Below are 14334 nucleotides of genomic sequence, written 5' to 3'. Positions count from 1 at the left end.
GAGATGGCAAATCTGCATTTGAATTCATTTGTGTAGGTGGACCCTAAATTTATGTGAAGCTTGCAAATTATAACCTAGGAGAAAATTGTTTATGGTCTAGTTCTTTTGTGTGGGAAAGTGTAGAGATAAGAAAACCACACTTGTAAAAGAAGGGCTGTAACAACCAAAATTTACTAGAGGGCTAAGATAATGAGAAGGGGAGGAGGAGGGAGAATCATAGAATAGTTAGGGTTGGAAAGGACCTTAAAATCATCTAGTTCCAACCCCCCTGCCATGGACAGGGACACCTCGCACTAAACCATGTGGCCCAAGGCTCTGTCCAACCTGGCCTTGAACACCGCCAGGGATGGAGCAACCACAGCCTCCCTGGGCAACCCATTCCAGTGCTTCACCACCCTCACTGTAAAGAACTTCTTCCTTATATCTAATCTAAACTTCCCCTGTTTAAGTTTGAAGCCATTACCCCTTGTCCTACCACTATAGTCCCTAAGGAAGAGTCCCTCCCCAGCATCCTTGTAGGCCCCCTTCAGATACTGGAAGGCTGCTATGAGCTCCATGCCCTTCTTATGTTGAGGACACCAGAACTGTACACAATACTCCAAGTGAGGTCTCACAAGAGCAGAGTAGAGGGGCAGGATCACCTCCTTTGACCTGCTGGTCACCCTCCTTTTGATGCAGCCCAGGATACGGTTGGCTTTCTGGGCTGCGAGCGCACACTGCTGGCTCATGTTCAGTTTCTCATCGACCAACACCCCCAAGTCCTTCTCTGCAGGGCTGCTCTGAATCTCTTCTCTGCCCAACCTGTAGCTGTGCCTGGGATTGCCCCGACCCAGGTGTAGGGCCTTGCACTTGGCTTGGTTGAACTTCATGAGGTTGGCATCAGCCCACCTCACAAGCGTGTCAAGGTCCCTCTGGATGGCATCCCTTCCCTCCAGCGTATCAATTGAACCACACAGCTTGGTGTCATCGGCAAACTTGCTGAGGGGCGCACTCAATCCCACTGTCCATGTCGCCAAGAAAGATGTTGAAGCAGTAGCTTAGAAGAGATGAGGGGGTGAAACAAGTTTGTCAAGCAAGCACTGTTTGTTTTTAAACCTGTTGGTGGAATTTCCTGACCACCATGGGTTAGGCTGTAGTGCAAAAGAATCTCCTGGCTCTCTAGAGCACGGCTGACCTTGCTCTGTTCAGCTCGTGCTCTTCTGAAGATAAGGAACAGAAATAACAGGCAGAGTACTTGTGACATGGTTTAAGTCTTGAAATGAGAATTAAATGGCTTCCCAAGAAGTGCTTTCAGGTCTGTGGTGGAGCATTAAGAAGCAGCAATGCCTTGACAAGTTAGAGTTTACTAATTGAGTAGTCGTAACAGTCTTGACAGAGTAAATGGGAAGGTCTGGCAAAGTGTGACCCTCCTGAAAGAAAGGGGTTTTGAGATCATTACAGGGCAGATTGACAGGGTGCTGCTGAGAAGTGAAGGCTGCTCTTGAGTATCTCTGTAATGTGACCGGAGCTCAGAACTTCATGTTCCAAAACTGTCTTCAGTCAGATCAGCTGTTGGATTTGAGTTTTGAGTCTGATTGTGTTCTGATTGTTGCTCGAGTTGCTTTTATTTCATTAGGTGTTACTGACATCAGATAAAGCTGCAGCCAACTTCTCAGACCGTTCCTTGTTAAAGAATCTTGGTCACTGGCTGGGAATGATTACACTGGCTAAAAATAAGCCTATCTTGCACACGGTGAGCTTTTGCCTTTATGGATTTGTTTGGTGGGAATTGGTATGCTGTTATGCAATAGCATAGGCTATTTAGGACATTTTATCACCCTACTGGTGCCACAACGTATGATTCCAGAGTTGGTCGTTTAAGACTTCTAAATATTATTTTATATCAGAAAAGTTAGTAAAGTTCTTGCAAAAATAAATTAATACCTTGTAAAAATGTATATCTGTAAATCTTTGTTCAAGAAGTAACTCCTGCTTAGCAGTATGTAAAATTCAAGGACTGTCATGGCTCAGCCTTGCCAATGTGTCCTATAAGGAAATAGGGTTTAAGTGGAATTTTTTCAGTGTGGTTGCTCTTTTCTCCACCCTCCTCCCCTTATCAATTGTTGATGTATTTTTCAGGATTTGGATGTGAAATCACTACTGCTGGAAGCATACGTAAAGGGACAGCAGGAATTGCTTTATGTAGTGCCATTTGTTGCCAAAGTCTTAGAATCCAGTATCAGGAGTGTGGTAAGTGACTTTGTGCTGACAGAGTTATTGCTCAAGTGGCAAAACAAGTATGACAGAAAGTAATTAGATTGAATTTCATGGAGAGAAAGAAAAGGGATGACAGGGCTTGAAGTGAAGGAGTTCTGTTTTGAGGGAAAGTACATGGCCTGTGCATTTTTGCAGTCTAGGTCATGTGAGCTGAACTGCACTGTGGTATCCCTGAACAAAACTCTGTTGAGAAACAGAAAGATGCCATTGAAGAGGTTCTAGGATATATTTATTCTTTGGGTTTTTTTGTTGTTTGTTTGTTTTTTGTGTGTGTGTGGGTTGTGTGTTTTTTTTTTTTTTTTTTTTTTTTTTTTCCCCTCCATCCCTCTTTGACCCTGATCAGCTCTTGTCAGTTCTGTTTGACATAGAACTGATCTCACAGAAGGACCAGGTCATTGTGTTTTCAGTTTAATGTTCAGATAGCTTCCTAATCTAGTTCCAATCAAACAGAGTACTAAATGCAACCCTAATTGCAGCTGTACAAGCTTTTCTATGGCTGTATGCACACATAGCTGTTCATGTTTCACAAATTTCCAGTCCTAATTTCCAGTTACCCAGATGATTCAAGAAGTTTGTCATGCTGCTTTCCTCTGTCTTTTGTAGGTCTTCAGGCCTCCAAATCCATGGACAATGGCCATTATGAATGTTTTAGCTGAGCTACATCAAGAACATGATCTAAAAGTAAACTTCTGTTTTTCTTTTCTATACCTACTAAGTGTGAGGTTTTCTTGACATACTGGTCAAGAGGGGTGTGTTGTGAAGGACCAAATTTCACTTCTCAATTTAGCATGGGGAGAATTGGGCATTGCTTAATTTGGTAGAACTTGAATGAAACTCTTCTCCTGTGAGGTCAGTATGCAAGATATTTGTCTAATCCTCAGTCACTGTTAAAAGTCTCTAAAAGGCCTGGGGTTAGAATGGGAAGCTTGGGAATCGAGCAGCCTAGTAAATGTTTTGAGTATTGTGATGTAACCTAAACTAGACTTGTTGTACAGTTGAATCTGAAGTTTGAGATTGAGGTGCTCTGCAAGAATCTTGCACTAGACATCAATGAGCTGAAGCCTGGAAGCCTCCTGAAAGATAAGGATCGTCTGAAAAATCTGGATGAGCAGCTGTCTGCTCCAAAGAAGGATGTGAAGCAGCTGGAAGAGCTACCACCCATCACAACAACTAGTAAGTACATCCAGAATCCAGAACCACATTATAGAAGTTCAAATAAGACAGGTTATGCTACTGCAAAGAAAAACGTGAAGCTATATATGCTATTGTAACATTGCTGAATGCTTGGGAGCACTTTGATAGTTTTGTGAAAGATGGGAAGGGAATGGAAGCCATCCTGAGGACTAATTCTACATATGCTCTGTGTAGCTACTCCTTAGAAGGGAGTGAAGCAGGATGATCTATTAACAAGATATCAGGAGCTAAGCTGTGTTGTAACAAACAGCTCTCTTAAAATGAGCTGAAGCTAGTTTGGTACTAATCATTAGGAAAATGGAGAATAAAAATTGCTTGATAAGTTTAGGAGGCTTCATGATCAAAGTGCAAAGCTGCTTCTTGATCACTTGCTGGTTTATTGCTGGTTTAAATGAGAATTATATACTTCCACTATAAGCATTTGCTTTTCAGTAATGGTTCAATACAAACATTCTTGTATTTTACAGCTGCTTCTACAACTCCAGCTACCAGTGCCACTTGTACAGCCACGGTTCCTCCACAGCCCCAGTACAGTTACCATGACATCAACGTCTATTCTTTAGGAGGGTTGGCTCCACATATTACCTTAAATCCAACGGTAAGTTTTAGAGCTGATTTGCTTTGCTATAAAAATTCTTACCACCAGTGTCACCACAGATCTCAGTGGGTGGGAGCAGCAGTTTGTAAGTTGAAGTTATTGGATAGTCACTTCTCAAAAGTAATGGGGTGGGTGCATGCTAACAAGTAATCAAATGGAGAACTTCAGGTGTGGTTAGTAGTTGCATTAGCAATCTTAGATGGTCAAGTGATCTTTCACTGTGACATTAGTATCAAGTTTATTTCTGGCAATAAGTGTCAGTTGGGATAATTGCTCTTGGGGCTTAAGCTTAAAAGGAGCTTCCATGCTCCCTTTGACCAGTCAGTGACCTTGCTCTTAAGTTAGCCTTTGCATTGTGCAACTTTGGAAGAAAAATGGTCATATGTCCCAGTTACAGAATTGCCAAACATTGTAATAGCTGCATGTGGAACATGGGAGTGCCATGCTGCAAATGAGCTATGACAGTAAACTTTAAAGTAAACTAGAATCCCATCTACCCTAAACAGTTTCTGAACAACTTTTTTCTCACTTCCCTAACCCTTCTCCAGATCCCGCTGTTCCAAGCCCACCCGCAGTTGAAGCAGTGCGTGCGGCAGGCGATTGAGAGAGCAGTGCAAGAGCTTGTCCATCCAGTGGTGGATCGATCTATTAAGATTGCCATGACTACTTGTGAGCAGATAGTCAGGAAGGACTTTGCACTGGATTCAGAGGAGTCACGAATGCGTGTGGCTGCGCACCATATGATGCGGAACCTGACAGCTGGGATGGCCATGATCACCTGCAGGGAACCTTTGCTGATGAGCATAGCTACCAACTTGAAAAATAGTTTTGCTACTGCACTGAGGGTAAGAGGCACATCATCTGAAGCTTATTTCCAACTTACAGGACTGTAGACATCCAGCACTAGCAAATCAGTTCTCCACACTGTAGACTTGTTGATTAATTATGCGGCTTAACTAGTGTGGAGCTTAATTTAGTGGACAAAAATCTCATGAGTCTTGTGGAACTACAGCAGAAAGACTGTGCTGAGATTACAGCTCATGTCAAGCACTCTAAAGCCTGTAAGGTGGATCTTGCTTTATTGCACACAAACTTCCCAACTACCTTTTCATTTTGCCACCCTGTTCTCTCCAGTTTGATCACATCATGAAGCCTTGGAGTGCTTATCTTTCTGTGGGGTTTGAGGTAGAAAAGCTGGAGTGGGGAGGACAGAATTGATTCTGGGACCTTCTGGTGATGTCTTGGGATTGTTTCAGCATGCATGCTTGAGGCAGATTTTATTCACTGTTAGCAGATATATAAAGACTCTTCTGCACAGCTTGTGAATTCATTGGGTTTTCTAGAGGCTATTTTCAGGTCTCAATGAAAAAAGTTTGAGCTGAAGTGATAGCTTTACCTTCTTGACTAAATGGAACAGTTCATGACCTGCTGGCCAGAACAGCAGCTGCTACCTAGAATAGATGCTGTGCTTACCATTGGTGTCAGCACAGACACAAGAGCATAAAGATCTCTGAAAGATCAAGGCATAGATCCTTTCAGGGATTTAAAAGATAAATAGTTCAGGGACTGCCTATCTCTTGCTTAAGGGCATGTCACTGTCTCCCATCTCGTGGGGAGTGACAGTGCAAAGGCCCTTTTGCAGCGGCATTGCTCCTCCTGCATGGCAACTGCCTTGAGGACAGAATTTAATGTTCTGAAGGGAGCGCAAAATGTTACCGAGAACTGCATCTGCAGGTATGGGATGGATAGTCTGTGCTGTAACTCCCAGGCCTCAAACATTTGACCCTTCATATACAGAACTTCAGGTAACATGATTGCTGAGATGAAGAGCAGGAAAAGCATACAAGTGAATTTTGTTCCATCCATCTTAAACACAAGGATGGGAGTAAAGAGTTTTAGTATTGCTTTCTTTGTGAGCTCAGCCAGTGACCACTGTTAGCACCTGTGCTAATTACAGTTTGGAGTTTGGGTGTCAAGCTGGTAACCATAAGAGAAAGTGCTGTTATCCTCTGATTGGGGGGGGGGTATGTGCAGAAATATTCCTTTGGTATGCAGTCTTGCTGTGATTCATGCTTGAATCCTAGAATGGTTTGGGTTGGAAGGGAGCTCCTCCAGTTCTAACTGCCACGGGCAGGGACATCTTCCACTAGAGCAGGTTGCTCCAAGCCCCTGTGTCCAACCTGGCCTTGAACACTGCCAGGGATGGGGCAGCCACAGCTTCTCTGGGCACCCTGTGCCAGCGCCTCAGCACCCTCACAGGGAAGAGCTTCTTCCTAAGATCTCATCTCAATCTCCCCTCTGTCAGGTTAAAGCCATTCCCCTTTGTCTTGTCCCTACAGGCCTTTGTCAAAAGCCCCTCTCCAGCTTTCTTGTAGCCCCTTTAGGCAGTGGAAGCTGCTCTAAGGTCTCCCCTTAAGGAGCCTTCTCTTCTCCAGGCTGAACAAGCTCAGCTCTCTCAGCCTGTCTCCAGAGCAGAGCTGCTCCAGCCCTAGGAGCATCTTCATGGCCTCCTCTGGACTTGCTTGAGCAGGTCCACATCCCTCTTGCATTGGGGGCCCCAGAGCTGAACACAGTAAGATATCAGATATGACTACAGTTCAGACAAGGAGGTCCTTGGAGAAATGCTGGTTATCTCTTGGGTGGTATCCAAGAGAAGGTAGCAATGTGACAGTTGTGGAGGGAGGGTGAGCACAGACCAGTGTTAGAGCTGGGCATATCTACCAGGTGTAATGTGCCACTGAAGAACATGCATAAGCAAAAGTAACCCAAGTTTTGTGGAAGACTTAGTGCCGTGTATTGCAGTGCTTGCAAAATGTGATAAATGCTGTGAAAATGTAACATAGTAGTCAATTTTTTTTATCCCTGAAGATGTGGCATTGATACAGGGCCACTTGTAATCCAAGGAAGTTTTCTTTAAGGGGTAATTATAAAAACATTGTGTTGCAGAAAAAGTACTGTACAAGACATCTAGAAATTCACATCTGGCTTATTTTGTGAAGTGAGTTAACAAGAATTTCTTTTCAGAGAAGTAGTTTAGTTCTCAGGGATTAATGAAAGAGGGGTAGATCTTAATGGGCAAGCAAATCCAAGTAGATTGGATTATTTGCTGCCTTATGTATATTCTATTTCTAGTGGGAGTTGCTGCTTTGCACCCTGGAAAGTAAGTCCAACTGTTCAGGGTTCTCTTAAACCAGACTCCAAGAAGGAAAGAAGAAAATCTGTATCAGAAATGGAACCCACTGAAAAAGGGTTAGGACTACTCTTCCATTTAGTGATGCACCTTTGTATCTTCTGATTACAACCTAGGAAGTGGGAGAACTTTTACACTGTGATGTGAGGTTTGTTTTTCCTGCATTAGCATCTGTCATAGGTGCATCAGTCCAAAGCAGAGCTTTATGTCTATGCCCTGGAGGTAGGTTGGTGGAGAAGATGGAGAACCTCCTGCTGTGTTGTTCCTTGTTTGAAAGTCTGCTGTTGTCTTGCCTCCATGTTTTATTCAAAGCTATGCAAAATTAAATTTACCGTTGTATATTCCATGCAAAGAGAGTGCATTCCTAAGAGCATTCCTTTTTATTGTTCATGTTCTGTACAGGCAGTGGTGCAGATTTTAAGGCTATTAATAATATTTACAGCCTTCACTGATGATTGTGGTTTTCAATAGGCAGCCTCCCCACAACAGAGGGACATGATGGAGCAGGCAGCAGCCCAGATAGCACAGGACAACTGTGAGCTGGCCTGCTGCTTTATCCAGAAGACTGCTGTGGAAAAGGCAGGTCCTGAGATGGACAAGAGGCTCGCAACTGTAAGTATGGGATTGCTGCCTTTTAGAAGCATTATATGTGCTCATATATATCCAGACTCAGTGTCTAAAAATCAGTGTGGTGTTTGTTTTTTTTCCCCCAGGAATTTGAGCTCAGAAAACATGCTAGACAAGAGGGTCGTCGGTACTGTGATCCTGTTGTGTTAACTTACCAGGCTGAGAGGATGCCAGAACAGATCAGGTTAAAGGTGAGGATATTAACTGAGCCATACTGATGTGGTGGTTCTCCCCCTCCTGATAATCAAAAGTGGGTGGCACAGCCTCAGCTGAGCAATCCTGTATATTGCTAGTCTTGTCTACTAGTGCAACTATTAGCTCGATTAGTAATGGAAATGCATGAATATGTTGGTCCACAATGAGTGTTCATTTTCCTCCATTCCTTGAGGATATTGGAAGTCCTGTCTCTTGTGCTGTGCTGTTCCTTTCACTGAAAGGTGACTAGTCTGTTTTGTTGTCTTATCTCATGTTTTCTTCCTTTAAAGGACATACCTTGTGCTCTCAGCAGAGCATTTCTTGTGTGTTAAATGTGCATGAAGCCACTATTCAGTTGTTCCTGCTTCTGGGAATGTGAGCTGCAGTTGTAGAGCAAAATCCTCTTGTTAGAAGGTGTGGCTGAAGACATAGGACCTCAGTGCAGAGCAGCTGAATCCTACTCAGTTTAAGAGTGTGACTGAGCAGCTACCTGTTACACAAACTACCCTCATTTCTTACATTCTTACATGCCACTGCTTAACAATGAGGTTAATGCCTGTTCTTTTCATTGCAAAGGTTGGAGGTGTGGACCCAAAACAGCTGGCTGTTTATGAAGAGTTTGCACGCAATGTCCCTGGCTTCCTGCCTACCAATGACTTAACTCAGCCCACAGGATTCTTGGCTCAGCCTATGAAGGTAGAGATTTCTGAATTGATCGGTTTGTGAGTACTATAGCCCTGTTGGTGAATATTGTGGAACTTGTGTCCTTTGCTAGAAGAATAGTAAGAATCAGGCTTGGGAGTAGTGGTTGTAAGATGCATTAGTTTTATGTTGCCATTAGTTTAACATTAAAACTTATATCCAGTCTTAAGGGGTTGTAACCCAAATTGGGACAAGATCTGCAAATTGTAATTACTACATGTAGTTTTAGTAGCAGTGAAACATTTTATTCAAATCCCATGTTACTTTTGCAGGAAGACCATGGATGGCAAGCATGGATTTTGAGATAACAATCAGGTTTTTGTATGCATTCTCGGTCTTAAGGACTGCTGGAATTGTTTGCTAGTTATTTCCACAGTTTAATTTGCTCATATTTGTGTATTTAAAATGCCAGCATAACTAACCACAGTACTGTAGAGGTCTAAATTCTGGATACAGAATAGCCAGTTAGTATTTGAGTTTCACAAATATGATCCTTGCAAAAATCACTCATTCCCACTTTTTTTTAAGCAGCAAGCTTGGGCTACAGATGATGTAGCACAAATCTATGACAAATGTATGACAGAACTGGAGCAGCACCTGCAGTCCATTCCACACGCCCTGGCCATGAATCCTCAAGCTCAAGCGTTGCGCAGCCTCTTGGAGGCTGTAGTAGTGGCTCGGAACTCCCGAGATGCTATTGCTGCACTTGGACTACTGCAGAAGGTGAGTGTTAGCAACTCTTCTCCTGTAACAACTCACCTTGAGTTTATTACTCATCTGGCTTGTGGATTGCCTTGCTGGTGACTGCGTACCTTTATGCATCCTGTGGAACTTGCTTGGTGAACAGTACTAAGCAACTGCTGTCTTTGGAAATCCAGTAAATAAAATTGGAAGAGGGTCATGGTGTTCACTTGGTGTTTTGTACACTTGGTGGCCAGGCTGCTGTGGAAAGAAGCAGGTACAGAATCCTGGGACGTAGTTTTGTTCAGATGGGGCAAGTAGAGAGCTATTGCACTCAGGAACAGTCTTTGATTTCAGGATGATTTGGAAGCTAAGACAACATTTGGACTGCCTGTGTAGGTAGATATTACTGAGCATAGGACTGGATTTATAGTGGTACACTTGGTGATTGTATTTTGCAGTAACTGATAAATGAGTGTGCCTGGTGGGTTGACCCTGGCCAACAGCCAAACATCCATCCAGCCGCTTGCTCATTTTGCTCCTCTGAAGGACAGGGAGAAAATAAAGGGAAGGCAAGATGACTTGTTCATTCAGATTATGGCAGTTTAGTAGGGAAAGAAAAGCCATGTGCACAAACAGAACAAAAATAAAAATCACTACTTCCTATCAGCAGGTAGCTGTCTAGCCACTCCTGAAGCAGGGCTTCAGCACATGGAACATTTGCTTGAGAAGGCAAACATGGCTATGAATACCACCCTTCATCCTACTTTCCCTGAGCTTTTATTGCTGAGCATGATGTCATATGGTATGGAACATCCCTTGATTCAGTTTGGGTCACCTGTCCTAGCTGTGTTGCTTCCCAGCATCTTGCCCATCTCCAGCCTGCCAACTGGTGGGGGAGGCAGGGTGGGAAAGAAAACCTTGATGCTGTGCAACTGCTGTTCAGCAATTGGCAAAACACTGGTGTGTTGTTGACAGTGTTTCAGCACAAATCCAAAGCACAGCACCATATGGGCTGCTAGGAAGCAAATTAACTCCATCCCAGCCAGAACTAGTAGGCTATACCAGGTGGGGAGTGTCACAGTGAGCTCTGAGCTGGTATCTGTGCCTGGTTAGTAGTGCAGAGCATAGTGACGTGGAGAAAAATCCATTTGAGGATAGTGGAAGGATATGGAGCTGTCTACCTGAGGATCCAAGAACAGTGGCGGAACACAAGTACTGAAAGCTGGAGGGAAACTCTTTATTCTTGGCTGGTAGTGCTTGTACCTATTAAAGGATCTAATCCTGACTAGGACTTGCCCATGTAAATTGTGCTGCCCCTGTAAAACTTATCTTCCATTTGCTATAGACTAGCACAGATGTATCTCAGAGTTGACCTCTGGCAGGTTCTGCAAATCCCCTTCTATGTTGTTTTTCATGAGCCATGTGCAGAATTGCTTGTGAGGAGGCATTGACTTAGAGAAGCTGCAGCACAAACTAATGCAACCTTTCAGACTGGTGCATATATAAAGCCAGTGGGGCATAGAGAGGCTTGTTTGTGGTAGGACAGCTGTGTGCAATGAACATGTAGATGCTATAGTAGCTGGTAAAATCTCACAGTCTCATTAAGGGGTCAACACCATGACTAAATTGGTTTTAGCAAATCTGAGTCTTCTGGTGATAACTCTTGCTGATGTAATTTGCAGAAGATTTGAAAGAGGACTTGTTTCCTCTGCTAACAGATTGCATCTATTCTAGGCTGTAGAGGGCTTACTGGATGCCACCAGTGGAGCAGATGCTGACCTCCTGCTTCGCTATCGTGAGTGTCATCTGCTTGTGCTGAAGGCTCTGCAGGATGGCCGTGCCTATGGATCTCCATGGTGTAATAAACAAATTACTAGGTCAGTTATGAGACAACAGGAACATTGATGTAGCTTTCATCATCTTTTGGGAGTTCCTGTGTTATTCTGAATCTCTTGCCTGTTAAGATTTTGCATTGCTGCAATTTGGACAGACAAAAAACAACTAGCTTTTTTTTCCAAAAGTAACTAGATCTTCTGATAATGATGCTTCATCTAGAACATGATAGGAATCTTCAATGGAATTAGATATTAGAAATGCTTGGGGGGGGTGTCCCTCATTTTACAGAGAATCTGTGAGCTGTCACAAACTATGTGACATGGCATACGCCTGCAGCAGGAGCACTGGTGTTTCAGCAAGGCAGCTGTGCCACTTTGTCCTCAGAAGAGAGGCTGCTTCTGCTGAAGCTCTCGAAGGGCTGTTGTGACCAGTTGTGCAGGGCAACAAATGCTTGAGGCTGATTGCTGTTCTGAACTCAAACATTACCTCAGAGAATGCTCTAGAAGAGGCTTCTTTTGGAACCAAGTAACGAATCATGGTGAATGGCAGTTTCTGAAGTATTAGATTTGAGTTGCTTCACTTAAGCTGTGTTAAGTACACTTTTTAAAAGCAGTCCAATTCTTCAGGTGCCTGATTGAATGCAGAGATGAGTACAAGTACAATGTGGAAGCTGTGGAGCTGCTGATCCGCAATCACCTTGTTAACATGCAGCAGTATGACCTCCACTTGGCTCAGGTAAAGGGAACCTGCTCTTTTGGGGGAGAATCGTGATGGTCAGTCCACTGCAAGATTTGTGATTGAACTTTAATTTCCTTTTTCATGTTGACAGTCAATGGAGAATGGCTTGAACTACATGGCTGTGGCATTTGCCATGCAGTTGGTAAAGATCCTGTTGGTGGATGAGAGAAGCGTTGCCCATGTAACAGAGGCAGATCTGTTTCACACAATTGAGACACTCATGAGGATTAATGCTCATTCCAGAGGAAATGCCCCAGAAGGGTGAGATTGAAATACTGTGCAATATATTACTACTTGTGCTCATTTATGATTTGAATGTTATATAGACAATGTCTCAAATCATACAGCTTTAAATTTTCTCCAGGGCTGCAGTCCTATGTCGAAGCTGTTACTCCAATGTAATTGTGCTGATTTTTATGTCAAAATAGAGGCAGCTGCAGCATCATGGCAAACTGAATGCTTGATCAGGAAAACCCTTCTATGCACTGTGCTCCAAAATACCATGGTACTGTGAGAAACTTGCTTGAATTCTTGCCTCATCTCAAATTTAGGCAAAATTTTTATGTGTTCAGATGTTCAATATCTAGGTGTTAATACGCTTATTTGTTAATCACAAGCAATTCCTCAAATTAGACAATCCTCTTTGCTTCTTTAGACAATTTTGTTTGGAGTCTACAAAGCAATCATACACCAATCTTGTGTGGCTTGTGTATCCACCAGCAGATAATTGGGCAGCAAACCACCACTGCATCTGGAAATACCTGTGGGACTTGCAGGCCTCCTGTTACTAAGGTGGAAGCAATTGCTGCTGAGTCTGAGGAAGAAATTGATTGGAACTTGGAGAACTTGGGATTGCTGTGAGAGCAACCAGCACCTGGTGCTGGTGCTGGCAGTGGCTGCCACTACCAACACAACTGCTAGTGGGAGGTCCTGAAACAAAAGTCCTTTCACCTGCGGTTTGGGTGCACTGTCTTTGCTGTATGACTTGACTTTCACTACAGCCAAATGTAGTGCCCCAGCCAGGCTGTTTAGCACTGACATCTCACTGTCTCAGAGCATTTTAGGGCTTCTGAAGCCTGCAAAAGTGAAGTTATTTCTAGTACTTGTGGTGCTTTGTTGCAGCACGCCACTGGATAAATTGGAGTGGAACTTCAAAGTTTGGATGATTTCAGTGTTCCTTCTTTCATCATAAATGTATCTGCATCCATGACTTCTGCTATTCCAGTGAGGACTGGAAGATATGAAGATTTAGTATAAGAAATAATTTGCTTTCTTTCAGCTATATTTGACTGAGCTTTCTGGTTCCTGCACCTTCTGGGGGAGGAGAAATTTTAACCCGGCTCTTGCTCTGTTGTGTTAGGTTACCCCAGCTGATGGAAGTGGTCCGATCAAACTATGAAGCAATGATTGACCGTGCTCATGGAGGTCCCAATTTCATGATGCATTCAGGAATTTCCCAAGCCTCTGAGTATGATGACCCACCAGGTCTGAGGGAGAAGGCAGAATACCTGCTGAGGGAGTGGGTGAACCTCTACCATTCAGCTGCAGCGGGCCGTGACAGTACCAAAGCGTTCTCTGCATTTGTTGGACAGGTAGAGCTTTTGGGAAGAAAGTGGGTTTTATTCAACATCAGTAGGGTGTGATGCCCTCCGTTTTAAAGCATCCTTTTGAAACTTTCAGGTGTATGGCAGTTGACTATCAAAATTTTGCCTGGTTTTGATGGTAAAGTTCTGCAGAAACCCCTATCCTTCACCAAATCATGTTCTTCAGATACTGTAGCAACACGCTGTCAGTTCAGTTTTGGGATAAGTTTGGTGGGAGAGCTTCAGCTGAGATAGCTCTTGGGAATAGTTCTGACATGCTCTGTGTAATGAAGCTTGACTAGTGTTGCTCCTTATGGGTAATAGGTAAAAGCTCTGACAGCCTGCAGAAGGAAATTGCTACTAAATAGAGTTGCAAGTGAATTGTTTCAGACCATGTGAACAAGGGAATCCTTTTTCTAACTGGAATCATTCATTAGAGTGAGGAAAAACTTAAAACTTCATTAGTTAAAGAGGTGCCTAAATTTAAAGGGCCTCCAACATTTTTCTCCAGGACACCTTAACAGCTGTGATGAACAGCACACATCTGCCTTCCAGCTGTGACTGAGCAGGGAGATGCCCTCAGTAGCCAAATATGTGTGGTACCAAAATCCCTATATATCTGCAATCATCATCATAAAACTGTCTTCCAGGCAGCTCCTTGACTGCAGCTGTAAGGAAGCCCCCGACGGTGTATTTGCAGTATTTTCTCAGCTTTCTGTTGGTCTGACGAC

The 14334-nt window shown here is 43.5% G+C and overlaps 1 protein-coding gene across 3 annotated transcripts in view; it reads left to right on the top strand.

Annotated features, from left to right (window-relative positions):
- The window catches only part of LOC115619204 (CCR4-NOT transcription complex subunit 1-like), a 58698-nt gene that overhangs the window by 36388 nt on the left and 7976 nt on the right, over nucleotides 1-14334 (top strand). For 2 of the 3 annotated variants that reach the window (XM_030511247.1, XM_030511246.1), the window contains exons 25-38: nucleotides 1616-1732; nucleotides 2119-2229; nucleotides 2860-2937; nucleotides 3252-3429; nucleotides 3918-4048; nucleotides 4597-4893; nucleotides 7710-7850; nucleotides 7952-8056; nucleotides 8637-8756; nucleotides 9294-9485; nucleotides 11181-11323; nucleotides 11909-12017; nucleotides 12112-12281; nucleotides 13381-13612. In XM_030511247.1, the coding sequence (XP_030367107.1) occupies nucleotides 1616-1732; nucleotides 2119-2229; nucleotides 2860-2937; nucleotides 3252-3429; nucleotides 3918-4048; nucleotides 4597-4893; nucleotides 7710-7850; nucleotides 7952-8056; nucleotides 8637-8756; nucleotides 9294-9485; nucleotides 11181-11323; nucleotides 11909-12017; nucleotides 12112-12281; nucleotides 13381-13612 (2124 nt within the window). Of the gene's footprint in view, nucleotides 1-1615; nucleotides 1733-2118; nucleotides 2230-2859; nucleotides 2938-3251; nucleotides 3430-3917; nucleotides 4049-4596; nucleotides 4894-7709; nucleotides 7851-7951; nucleotides 8057-8636; nucleotides 8757-9290; nucleotides 9486-11180; nucleotides 11324-11908; nucleotides 12018-12111; nucleotides 12282-13380; nucleotides 13613-14334 lie in introns of all 3 variants that reach the window. The other variant, XM_030511248.1, reaches the window with a different exon arrangement.

The sequence above is a fragment of the Strigops habroptila genome, chromosome W (genome assembly GCF_004027225.2).
Source record: "Strigops habroptila isolate Jane chromosome W, bStrHab1.2.pri, whole genome shotgun sequence".
NCBI lineage: Eukaryota > Metazoa > Chordata > Aves > Psittaciformes > Psittacidae > Strigops > Strigops habroptila.
This window is presented reverse-complemented; position numbering and strand designations above follow the sequence as displayed.